Consider the following 13,681-nt stretch of genomic DNA (forward strand, 5'->3'; position numbering starts at 1 on the left):
AAAGCCAGTATAAAGAGCTATACACCAAGTTAAGCCAAACCTCACAGGGCTAATAATCTCAGAATTATTTAAAAAGGTAACAATCTGTGGAGTTTAATACACAGGAAGGACGACTGAGACAGAAAAAGAACTTCAGTCAATAGAACAGAAGGAGGAACTAGTCACAACCTGGCATTCCAAAGTGGATCAGTTTAAAAGCACTGTTTTCATTAAATATTATTTAGTTCATATTTATCATCAACTTAATTTCTATAAAGCTTGTGAAAATATATTTGCATCTGGAACAGGTCATATAACAAATCAGGATTAATATACTTTTAGGTTGGCTCTCTCAACTCAGTTTATGATTGTAATTGACTCAGGTCTTACAATTAAAATGAATCCCAAAATCTTACAATGGTGTAAGCGGTAACAGTTTGCGCAGACAGAAGACTGGCTTGCTAACAGGGAGCAAAGAGTAGGCATTAATAAGCATTTTTGAGTAGAAAGATGTTACAACCGTCGGCCACAAGGATCTCAACCTTTTACAGCTCATAAATTATTTGGTTAAAGAGACTGAAGGTACGGTTGCTAAATTTGCTGCTGACAGAAAGCTGGTCAGGGAAGCTGTGAAAAAGATAAAAGAACGCTATAGGAGGATATACATAGGTGTTATGACACAGGGTAAGCGCTCCCTGTTAATTACCTAACAACTATTTACAACTCTTTTCTCTAACCTATCTTTTACTTTCCCTCTATAATACTAGTCCGATAAAACTCCCGATTAAGATTTACCAAAACATTCAAATTTCAAAACCAGCCAGCTGTCGAATATTCTTTGTATCTTCCTCTGTCTGCTTTTCTTCTTCTTAAGGTTTCTGTTTCACGGGTCATTGATCGATAAAGGTACCTTTGAGAGAGCTATTCTCCGGGCAGTCTGCAGATGCTGGTGGCTTGGCAGTTCTCCCCCAACTGTTCAATTTTTCCTGGTCTTATACCCCAAAGCATCAGATAGTTTCATTTGTTTTTAATATTGTCAATATCCTAAATTCAAGCTTGATTGGAGGTTGGTATTTTGGGGCATAGTTTAATCTGATTGGTCGAATTTAAATTTGTTTTTGTCTCATAGCAACCCAAGTATTGTTAGTTTTTGGACCAAATGTTACATTGGAAATTCTCCAGCAATGTGTGCTTGCTAAGTCCTTCAACTCTCTTAAAGGTTCAGTACCCATTAGACCTTCATAACATAGGTTAAAAAAGTAGACAAAGATCCGGCAAATTGAATGCAATGTGTAAGAATGTGAAAGTATCCATTTTGGGACAAAGAACTGCAAGGAAGCACACTATCTAAAAAGTGAGAGATTCCAGAGCTCTCAGCACCTGCATAAAGATTAATTTGAAGGTACAAGTAATCATTTAAGCAAATAGAAGGTTATTGTTTATTGTAAAGGGAATTGAATACAAAAGTAGGGGCGGCTGTTAAGTATATTTGGCATTTGTAAGATTACATCGAGATACAGAATACAGTATTGGTCTCCTTATCAAAAGAAGGATGTAAACGCACTGGAAGGAACTCAGAAAAGGCTTACCTAGGCTAATACCTGGAATGGGCATAATTTCTTATGAGGCAAGGATGGACAGGCGAGGGTCGTTTTCGCTGGAGTTTCGAAGAGTATAAAGTGACTTAACTGAAACATATAGGACAGTCTTTTTAGGGTGCACATGGAATGGATGTTTTCACTTATGGGAGAAAATAAAACTAAGGTGATTCAAAATAAGGCATCGTCCATTTAAGACAAGATGATGTTTTTTTTCTTATGGACAATTGTGAATCTTTGGAGCTCTACTTCCATTGTCTTTTAAGAAAGCAATTATTTTGAAAACTTTTAAGTCAGAGGTAAATAGATTTTTGAGAAGGGGGTGAAAGATTATTAGGGATAAGAGGAATTGCACAGTAATCAGATCAGCCATGATTTTACTGAATGCCATCACAGATGCAGCTCAATATCCTGCTTCTTCATCAAAAAGGAAATTAATAATTTATGAACATAATATAGAAATTCATTGATGTTTCATATTTCAGACAGATATTGCATTGGTAAGCAGCTAGATCTTTAATCAAAGTTAAGTCGGGTAACAATGACATGGTGAACTCTTCCTTCTTCTAAAACAAAGTTCAAAGTTTCCAAAACATAAAAACACTACTTTTCTAAGGTAAACCTACCTGCAACTATTGCCAGCTTCAATTAGTTTCAAAACATCTTCTGTACATTTAACATCACGCTCAGAAAGCCCAACCACTTGAACTTGTTGCTTTCCATCCTCCAGCACCCTTAGCTTAGCTTTTCTGTTAAGCAAGTCAAATACCTGGATAGAAAAATACAATAAACTTAAGTTATTTGCTGTCAAAGGAGTGTACAGAAAGCAATTAAAAATTCAAGTAGTCACCTTATTCAAGTAATTCAAACCAAAACATTATAGTTAAAAAATGCCTGATGAAGAGTAGTTCACTTTTCAAATGAAATCTTGGCAAAATACAAAAAAAAAAGACCTGGAGAAAATGTGTTCAACATTTAGTTAATTACTCATGAAAGGAAAGACAAAACATGTAACTTATGGGGTCCATCATTCTTTGAACATAGACATGCTTCATTCATTGAAGTGTCTGCCAGAAGAGGTAAATCCAAAAGTACGGAAAATCACAAATGGGTAGTTATCACTTTAAAGGTGCTGTGGCACTACTGACATAGCACCATCTTCATTACCAGCCCATTCCTGCAAAGTAGATATTTTCCCTTCACAAATCAATATTTAATTTGGCCTCATTCTCAGCCTTCCCCCCACCCCCCCATTCATGCAATGTAAGCATCATTGTCAAGGGCAGCATTTGTTGCTTATTCCTAATTACTAGAGACAGCTATTGTAAGCCATAATGAATCTGACTGTCAGAGAAGGCTGAATGGCACTTAGCCATCCGCCAATGTATTCCAAATCATTTTTAAATTCGTTATAGCATTTGTCTACTGTTGTATCATATTTTGCAACTGTGAGCCTAATTTGACTGAAGAAACTAAGCAACTTCTCATTGAATGCAACTACTGTACTGTTCATGGTCACTTTCATGAGGGATTTGCGTCTCAAATAAAACAAAATCTAGTGTATTTGAGCATAAATGTAACATCTAGCTTCTGAGTCCTTTATTTTCTGGATTTCTGAAGACCATTGAGATAAAAGAAATCCATAAGCAGCTACTTCTAAATTTTGAAATGAAACTTAGAAACTAAGCCAGGTTAGCATGCAATATTCTTGTCACAAAAATTGTATCAAATTCTACTAGCCGATCCATATAGCACCTGCAAATTATTTTACAATGTCCAAAAACTGGTCCTGTACAATTCAACAATTTGCAGTGTTGCTGTGTAAGCAAATAAGCAGTGATATGCCCAAAGACAAGTCCTCTGTTCATTTCTCTACATCATATGGTTTTGTGTTTATCATATTCAGTTGTTGCTAAAAGTCTATTTTCAATTTGAATAAACAATATAACTAGGGGAAAAAACCGCAAAGGGATAATGCCCATTGCCTTCCTTTTGTGAACTTAAAGAGAACACAATCCCTTTTCTGGAACGATAACCTGTTGAGTACTCATTATAACTGGAGATTCTAACTACTGTGAGTATCACCACTCATAACTCATTGATGCTGTTGTTGGCTATGGTTCAAAACCCTTAGCATAGGACCCTTAACTGGGCCTGAGATCATGCACAACAGAACAGAAACACTCATCCATAAGGTCACAAATGACCCTTCTAGCCTTGTAACCAAGTGTGTTGTTCAAATTTTGCAGTTATGAAATAAATGGTAACTTTTTTAAAGAAGTTAAGGGAAGAATTTTTGCCAAAGCACCAGTAAAATTTCTTGATTCACTTCAAAGATAGCCATGGGATCGTCAATATCCACAAGAGATCAGAGGTTCAATTATTCTAACGTTGCTCTATTCTCAGAACTTAGCTGATACAAGGTGTCTTCTACTTTTGGTCTGGGTGACAGTTAAAAAGGACATGAATAGCAAGATAAATCATCTTGATTCTGCAATAAGAATGATGACTATACAGCTTCTGTCCATTGTCATTATTCCTCTGAGATAGCAACTTCTGCAGTCCACTCATGCTGTTAAATTCAGAAATCCAGAGTTGCTCACATTGACTCTACACTTTTTCATACAATGTGTTGATAAAGTCACCTCACATAAGACCATCACTGATTAGAAATCACTAAACTGATGAGAACTTTCCCTTAATATTATTAGGTAAAAACAATAACTGCAGATGCTGGAAACCAAATACTGGATTAGTGGTGCTGGAAGAGCACAGCAGTTCAGGCAGCATCCAAAGAGCAGCGAAATCAACGTTTCGGGCTAAAGCCCTTCATCAGGAATAATTATTGATGAAGGGCTTTTGCCCGAAACGTTGATTTCACTGCTCGTTGGATGCTGCCTGAACTGCTGTGCTCTTCCAGCACCACTAATCCAGTATCTTAATATTATTAGGGGCACTGTAAAAACGCTTGATAAAAATTTTAACTCGCTGAACACAATATAACTGGGTTTTTAAATCTTTACTGAGTTCAAAATGTACTCTTACTAAAACTTGCCTAGGCCAGAAATGAAAATTTCATTATTTGTGGAATTTGCATTTCACTCAGGAACCTTTAAAAATAAAGTTATACATTTCAACTTCTACCATAATCTATGTACTGTTAATTTCATTCACTTTAAAATGTAATTGCAAGTGAAGGATAAACAATTTATTTTACTTTGTGGTTTGCTGTGTGTGAAAAATACTTCAAAGTATTTTTAACACACAGCAAACCAAAAAGTAAAATAAGGCTGCTTATCTTGTTCGATTAGATTTCCACTGTTGGAACACCTATAAATTCCCTCTGTTTTAAAACCACATCCAAATTAACAAGAAGAGGACACTTAATCTTTGTGGATTACTTCACTGCAAAATGCAGGCTGATATTGTTTGCCATTTCAAAGTCAACTTCAGAGACCAGATGGGGCAACAGAAATTACCAGCATCTTTTGCCTTTGAACTTAATTTGGGAATAAAAGGCAAAAAAAAAATTTTAACATAGAAACATTTATTTCAGAAACAAGGGCTGATCATCTTCCAAATAGAACGGGCAGAATTTAACAGGTTCCTACTGGCACGTTTGTAGGTGGGCAGACCATAAAATGCCCATCTGGCCTTTTGAGCACCAATCAGCCTTCAACCTGTCAGAAATTTGACAAATCTTAGTTTAACATCTGATCTTTTGTGCTGGATGTTGAAGATCCTATGGGTGTATTTGAAGGAGATAAAGTCGTTTTGCTAGTGCCTCGGCCAAAGTTCTTTCCTTAACAATTAAAAGTAGATCTAGCGGAAGCTTATTGCCTGTTGCCTGCCCTGATTCTAAGGTCCTTATGTATCCAATTATTTTAGACCTGCAGCATATAATCAAAGATTAGGCAAGTGGGGACAAATTTAACTGCCCAGGCCTCGTGCAGGAAAGAGAAGAGGGTGGGGACTTGGTTGGGAAATGAGTTCCTCCATCACTGACCCCCTTCTCTGGTCAGAGCAATCCCTGAGATTATCTTCCCTCTTTCAATCTTTCCAACATTACATGTATCCAGTTTAACTCTAAATCCCACAAGTTTATTATCTTAATCATAATTGGTTCCCTAGTTCCCAACATTTCTAAGTTTGAAATCATCTTAAAATGTCCTTCCATACCAGTGCCCCACCCCTAGCTTTACATTTCCAATATTAGGCTTGTGCACTTCTCCCTTCCTTATAATCCAACACTAACAACAAAGCTCTCATTTACTCAGGCCCTGCTTATTAGGATTCCCTCCTCAACATGTTCTTTTTAAAATTTCTCGAAGTCCATCTCTCTGAACAATCTCTCTGAACAAACATTTACTTGCCCTTTCCCAGCTTGATGACCATATGCATGCGCCTATTTCTGAAGTGTCCTGAAATGCCTTACAAATGAAAGTTTTTGATGTTAAAAATACAATGATCGCAAGAAATCATTCTGTTGACTTTTTAGATATATAATTAACCAAACATAACTTCTGTAAGCTGAATTTACATTTACAGGTAAAGTTTGAATTGCAAAAAACCCCTGCTTTGAAAATGAGAACAGTATTCAAAATTGTCATCCCCAGTCAGAAATTATTGAATTTAATGGAGAAGTCTTTTGATTGAAGTTAAAAATGTCTTGCTTACCTTACCACTGTAAATTTCAAAAAATGTTGCAAATACTTGGAGTTCTATTTTTCTGTAATTTGGCTTCTTCAGCATGAGAAAAACATCCCGAGCTGTAACAAGTTGATAAAAATTTGAGAGATGTACAAGAGAAAGATTTACCATTCAAAAACATCAAATTAATACTGCTTTTTCAAAGATAAATTATGCTTTAGAAAGTTATGTATAAAAGTCTCACCCGCAAGTGCATATATTCCTTTAGAACAATCTTGATTTTTTCCTGTGAAGTCACCACCCATAGTCTGAAATTTCAATGGGTAGACATATTAAATCACAGAATGCGAAATTACAACATGAAACCTAAATAAATATGAATTGCAGCTTTTGTGATTAATCACTTTTGAAGAGGGGTGCTAAATTATAATTTGCATAATAACTTACTGATGTAATTCCTAATACTATCTTTTACAATGTATAAACACAAGATTTCCTTGTCTTTCTCTCAGTTGAAGTAAATTCCAGATTAGAATTTTGCAATTCTCTTAACTAATTTATAAAAGGCTTTTTTTTACTAATGCCAAAAAGTGTGGTGCTGGACAAGCACAGCCGGTCAGGCAGCATCCAAGGAGCATGAGAGTTGACTTCAAAGTCAAAGTCCAGAGTAGCTTAAACTACCTCCTCCAAAGACACACAATCATAGGTATTTACAAAAAAGATTTTCTGATATTTTAATGTGAAACAAAATCTCCTTGGATGTTGCCTGACTGGCTGTGCTTTTCCAGCACCACACTTTGACACTGACCTCTAGCATCTGCATCCTCACTTTCTCTTAGTCCATTACTAATGTGCTAACTGAAGATAATAGTGTTTTTCTCTTTAAATTTTTTAAAGTTCTAATTACTTATTCATGCTTCAATAAAATATATTAAAAATGACTAGCTTCTCTTCATAACAGGTAAGTTCCAAAGCCAGACATCATCTTGGACACTCTACATAATCTAATGATGGTGGAGACTAATACAATTACAATATTTGAAATGCACCTGGATGGGTATATGAATAGGAAGGGTTTAGAGGGATATAAGCCAAGTGCTGGCAAACGAGACTAGATTAATTTAGGATATCTGGTTGGCATGGATGAGTTGAACCGAAGGGTCGGTTTCTGACCTGTAAATCTCTATGACTCTATAGAACATAGAAAAATACAGCGCAGTACAGGCCCTTTGGCCCTCGATGTTGCGCCGATCCAAGCCCACCTAACCTACACTAGCCCACTATCCAATGTCCGTTTAAATGCCCATAAAGAGAGAGAGTCCACCACTGCTACTGGCAGGGCATTCCATGAACTCACGACTCGCTGAGTAAAGAATCTACCCCTAACATCTGTCCTATACCTACCACCCCTAATTTAAAGCTATGCCCCCTCGTAATAGCTGACTCCATACGTGGAAAAAGGTTCTCATGGTCAACCCTATCTAAACCCCTAAACATCTTGTACACCTCTATCAAGTCACCCCTAAACCTTCTTTTCTCCAATGAAAACAGCCCCAAGTTCCTCAGCCTTTCCTCATACGATCTTCCTACCATACCAGGCAGCATCCTGGTAAACCTCTTCTGCACCCGTTCCAGTGCCTCCACATCCTTCCTATAGTATGGCGACCAAAACTGCACACAATACTCCAGATGCGGCCACACCAGAGTCTTATACAACTGCAACATAACCTCAGGACTCCGGAACTCAATTCCTCTACCAATAAAAGCCAGTACGCCACATGCCTTCTTCACTGCACTATTTACCTGGGTGGCAACTTTCAGAGATCTGTGTACATGGACACCAAGATCCCTCTGTTCATCCACACTACCAAGTATCCGACCATTAGCCCAGTACCCCATCTTTTTATTACTCATACCAAAGTGAATCACCTCACACTTACCCACATTGAACTCCATTTGCCACCTTTCTGCCCAGCTCTGCAGCTTATCTATATCCCGTTGTAACCTGACACATCTTTCCTCACTGTCAACAACTCCACCAACTTTCGTATCATCCGCAAACTTGCTCACCCAACCTTCTAGCTCCTCCTCCAGGTCATTTAAAAAAATGATAAACATCAATGCAGAAGAAGAAGATAGGATCTCACATGATGTTGAACTAAGCTTTGCAAAAAGGTGCACGCGGTGCAAAAGCAAGGAAGTTGTTATGAACCCAAGAGTTCAATCTTAACTGGAGTATCGTATCCAGTTCTGGGCAGTGAACTCGAAAAAGATGTGAAAAAAAAAAAGCATGCAGAAAAAAAATTGATAGCAGCACCAGCGATAAAGGACTTCAGTTACATAGATAGGTTAGAGAAGATATATTATACGCGTTCAAAACTATGAGGGGGCTGAAGGGAGTAAGCAGGGGAAGGGAGAACCACAAGTCACAGATTTGAAGTGAATTGCAGAAAACCAACAGAGTCATTTTTACTTTGGGATATGAAAAGCATTGTCCAAGAGGTAGATACAAATATGTCATTCACAGGGAAATTGGATGACCACCCAAGAGAAAATATTTGCAGGACAGAGAGCAGGAAGTTGGACTGAATTCTTGTTTCAAGGAGCTGGTGCAGACCCAGTGGACTGAATGGGCTCATTCACATTGCATACCTTCCAGGGTTCTACGATTAAACTCAAAATGCTACCGGCTGTTTAATCAATTTCTCTCCAAGAACATATGTTTTCAAAGAATTAAGAAGTTGAATCCTTTGGGCTCTTGTATAGCCTTTAGCATTATTATTATTCAGCACATAGTACCATTCTTGTTTTTTCTCTTTGAAATATCTATCATGCTTTTCCATGTCAAATTGCATCATATTTAGAATTTTTTTTTCAGAATGTGGGCATGCTGGCATTTGCCTGAGAACAACTGCTGTCATTGTTCTATTAGACAGAGAATCTTTGCACATATGTTCAAGACTAGTTTGACTCTTCGCTGCACTAATAGTGCCCCCATCACCCTGGTGCTTCATTGTAAGAACGGCAATAAAGTATAATATGACAAATATTATCCCCCAGAAAAGATGGGTGAATACTTTGACATACAATTTTGAACAGCTATTCTCAAGTTTGATTATCATAGATGGAAAAATGAATTATTTTCCAAGACTTTTCTTTAAGGAAGCTAAATAAATTAATAGTTAACAATAATTTCAATTGTATTTGGTTTGTAGAGGAAGCCAGAGTACAAAACATTGTACTATAACCACACTGCATCTCTCTTCTAACTTTCCATTACATTTTCTTTGTAGTTGAACTTTGGTTTGCTTAGTGTCTGGAAGTTGCATTTTTCACCATATCGGCCAACCAACTAGAATAATAGCAGATGGCTTAAAGCCTAAAATAATTTTCAACTGGATGATAACTGAATTTAGATCAGACACCTAGAGGGACATTTCTGACATCTCATCAAACAGGACATTTACTGTCCCAAGCTATATGTCATTAATACTGCAAGTCTCCGACAGTAACATATATTACCTTTAAAAAATGTAAACTCTTGTAATTTGCTATATTGTCTTTGATATTGCTCATTAGTTACTATTAACATATTCTGAAGATATAATCCTAAGTATTTATTCTACTTCTTTCCACTGACTAGAAGAGCACACTGGATTAATGACATACCTAGCAAGTTAAATGCAGCAATAAAAAGATTTACTGCATCCGAAATTTTACTTAACAAAAAGATACTATTTGCTAAGCAAATGGATCAAAAAGTAGTTTGCAGAAAATACCAGAGAAAAAATGCAAAGAGATCAAGAGACGAAACAGACTTTTCAGTCAATGCCAAGCAGATTAATTATGACAATATGCTTAAAAACTTGCATTTCACCCCACTTACATTGAATATGCAGCATTAGCAAAATACTTCCCACAAGATGATGGGACACAATGATGGGAAATTTGGATAAGTTTCTATACAAATCTTGAGTAAATGCATTACAGCTAGTGAGCGAAGTAAACTCATCTCATATTTAGCGGTCTATAGAAATGCACAACCATGCTTTTATACTCAAGATGAAAAGTCTTACTGGATTTCAGAGGTATCATAGGAAAAGCATGGAGAGATATTATAAAATAAAAAATACAAGACTAAAGGGGGTGCAAGAGCAGACAGACCTTGATATATACATATACAAGCCACCAAAGGTTGCAGGACACATTAAGAGAGCAGTCAGTAAAGCATACAGTATCCTGAGACTCAGCAATAGGGGCATAGAGTACAATAACGAATTTTCCTCAATTTCCACATTACAAAGGCATTGCAGACTGCAAAAAAAAATTCACAGAAGTGGTGACAAAGATAAACTGGAGAAGTTGGAACAGTTTTCCTTGCAGAGAAGGAAGCGGAGAGATTTGGACAGAGTAAATAGAGAAGTGGTTCCTACTCACGTGTAGATCAAGAATGAGTAGGCATAGATTTAAAAAGCATAAGTAATATCAGCAAATGCATTTTCATGCAGTGAGCGGCTAAGGTCTAGAATGCTCTACATTATATGGAATTCACTGTGATGGTGACAGTGTGAATTAAGCATTCAAAAGGAAATTAGATTGTTATCTGAAAAAGAAGGGGTGTGTGCAGGGTTATAGGGAGAAAGTGGGGGAATGGCCCTTGGTGAATTACTTATTTGGAGAGTCATTGCCGATAGAATACCTGATTGGCCACCTTCTTAGCTGTAAAAATTCTGTGATAGTTCCAACTACAGTTAGATGATATAACTTGATTGTAAAAAAAACTTACGTGTGTTTTTCCACTTCCAGTCTGACCATATGCAAAGCAAGTTGCCATTCCTCTATCAAATATAGTCTCCACCAGTGGTCTAGCTGTAAATCTGAAGACCAAAAATAAAGGTTTTAAAATTTGTACTCAAGAGCCCTTCTCACACACAAACGAGAGACAGAGAGAGAGAGAGAGAGAGACAGACAGAGAGAATTAGTATGCTTTGCTTCCCAGGCTTTATTTGCAAGGCCCGTTCAATATGCAGGTATGTCAGTTGCTTTTCCTTCTCTCTTATCTTTCTCTTTTTCTCAAAAAAGATAAGAACAGGATTTGGAGATGCCGGTGTTGGACTGGGGTGTACAAAGTTAAAAATCACACAACACCAGGTTATAGTCCAACAGGTTTAATTGGAAGTGCTTCCAATTAAACCTGTTGGACTATAACCTGGTGTTATGTGATTTTTAAATAAGAACAGGAGTGTGCTTCAAACCTGTTCTGCCATTGAATTATACCATGATCGATCTGTATCTTAATTACATTCAACCGCCTTGGTCCATATCCATTCATCTCTTTACCATCCCAAAATCCATGAATCTTAGCATTGAAAATTTCATTTTACTTAGGCAGCCTCAACAGGTTACTTTCAAAGAGCTGTAATTTGGTTGTAGCATATATTCATTCAGACTTTCATATCAGCTCTGCACCAGCAACTCGCTTGTCTCATTTCTCTGCCTTTTTCCTGTCACTTCATACAATTTTTCTCTTCATATCACTGTCAAGTGTTCTTTTGCAATCTTGATTGAACAACCACTAAGCACTCAAGTAGGTCCACCTCCTGAGCACCCGATGCATTGGAGACTTTACTTCATGTCATCACTTTTTCCTTTACCAGTCAGCATTTCTTATATCCCCTGCTTCGTTGTGCAAATGGGAAGATTTTCCTTATTTACTCTGTCCAAATGTCATGACTTTGCACACCTATCACATCTCCTCTTAACTTTTTCTTTAAGAAAGAAAAGCTCAGTCTCATCCCTGGAACTATTCTTAAGAAACCCTTTCTGATCTCTCAAGCCTTCATGTCCTTCCTAAAAAGTGTGGTACCCAGAATTGGTCACAATACTTTACCGGAGGACAAACTAGTTTTATTCAGGTTCACTCACAACTTCCTGGCTTTTGTGTTCCATGCCCCAATTTATAAACCCAGAATCTCTTGCACTTTATTAACCACATTCCCAACCTGTCCTGCTACCTTCAATGATTTACGTACATACTGTCAGGTTCCTCAAATCCCACATCCACTTTATTTTCTATGAGCTCCCATCACTCCATATATCGCTGCATTAAATATCATTTACTATGTCTCCATACATGTCACCAGCCTACCACTTGAAGTCTATTACCATTCTCCTCCCAATTCACAAAAGTTTAGTGTCATACACAAGTTTTAAACTTGTCTTATCTCACAAATCTATGTAATAATTTTTTTAGAAAAGCTGGAGTCCTACCGCTGACCTTTCTCCAGTCCAAATACCACCTTTCATCACTACCTTCAGTTCCTTGTAACCAAACAATTTCATGTCCACACTCTCACTGTCCCTTTTATTCGATAACTAGAGACAATGCCCCCATACACAGCACCTATAACAGAAGATAAATTCAAAAGGTGCTTTACTGAGGTATAATCTGCCAAAGGAGGTGGTATTAGATAGCATCCAAAAAATCTTAGTGAAAGAGATGGATTAAAAAGAGGAGTAAAGGCAGATATATAGTAACGGAATTCCAACACATGGATGTTTAGAAGGTAAACAGTCTCTAATGGTGGGGTACGCAAGACAAGGAGTAGGCCACTCAGCCTATCAAACCTGCTCTGTTACTTTAGATTGTAGCTAATATCTCCTCAATGCCATTTTCCCTCCATATTCCTGAATGTCATTAGTCTCCAGAATCCTATCAACTTGTGTCCTGAACTTGCTCAATGATTGAGCTTCCAAGATCCCTGCTGGGTACAGAATGCCAAAGATTTAGTACTTAGTGAAGAATTCCTCATCTCAATCTTAAGGCAAAGGGATAGGCCATTTCAGATTATGCCTCCTGGTTTTGGAATCACCATGGAATATATCCTAGGTCCTCCTTCTCATGACCTATGAAAAGTTTTGTAAGCTTCAATGAGATCATTTGTCATCCTTCAAAACTCGAGACAATACAAACCTAGTCTGCTCAGAAAACATTCCTGCCTTCCCAGGCATTAATCTGAAGCTTTGCTGCATTCGCTCTGTGGCAAATATATCCTTCTTTACATAAGAAAACCAAATACATAATACTCCAGGGTTAGGTCTCACCAAGGTAGCAAGAAATCTTAACATCTGTAGTCAAACCCCTTTAAGATGAATGCCAATGTGTCAACTGCATTTCAAATTATTCAGTGGAAAAAAAAAAGAGATAGAGGGTGTATATGTTTGCACGTGGTTATGTGGCTGGTGATAGTGGTAGAGGTTGGGAGTTTGTTACTGAAATAAGAGTGACTGCAAAAATGAAGCAAAGGTTTTATGTTTACACATAAACAGTTCCCCATCTGTATACCTTAGAGAAATAGGATGGGGCAAGGTAAGACCATAAAAAGGTTTCAAAATTGAGGTTGCAAATTTTAAGGTTGAACTATTGGGGACTGAGAGCCAATATCAATCAGGTG

At 37.3% G+C, this 13,681-nt stretch overlaps 1 protein-coding gene across 4 annotated transcripts in view; it reads right to left on the reverse strand.

Annotated features, from left to right (window-relative positions):
* kif2a (kinesin family member 2a) overlaps positions 1-13,681 on the reverse strand; it is a 147,918-nt gene that overhangs the window by 44,213 nt on the left and 90,024 nt on the right. For all 4 annotated transcript variants that reach the window (XM_072571007.1, XM_072570998.1, XM_072570989.1 and 1 more), the window contains exons 10-13: positions 11,014-11,104; positions 6,472-6,535; positions 6,255-6,346; positions 2,204-2,346 (exon numbers count right to left, since the gene is read on the reverse strand). In XM_072571007.1, the coding sequence (XP_072427108.1) occupies positions 2,204-2,346; positions 6,255-6,346; positions 6,472-6,535; positions 11,014-11,104 (390 nt within the window). The remainder of the gene's footprint in view (positions 1-2,203; positions 2,347-6,254; positions 6,347-6,471; positions 6,536-11,013; positions 11,105-13,681) is intronic.

This window comes from Chiloscyllium punctatum, chromosome 1 (assembly GCF_047496795.1).
Source record: "Chiloscyllium punctatum isolate Juve2018m chromosome 1, sChiPun1.3, whole genome shotgun sequence".
NCBI lineage: Eukaryota > Metazoa > Chordata > Chondrichthyes > Orectolobiformes > Hemiscylliidae > Chiloscyllium > Chiloscyllium punctatum.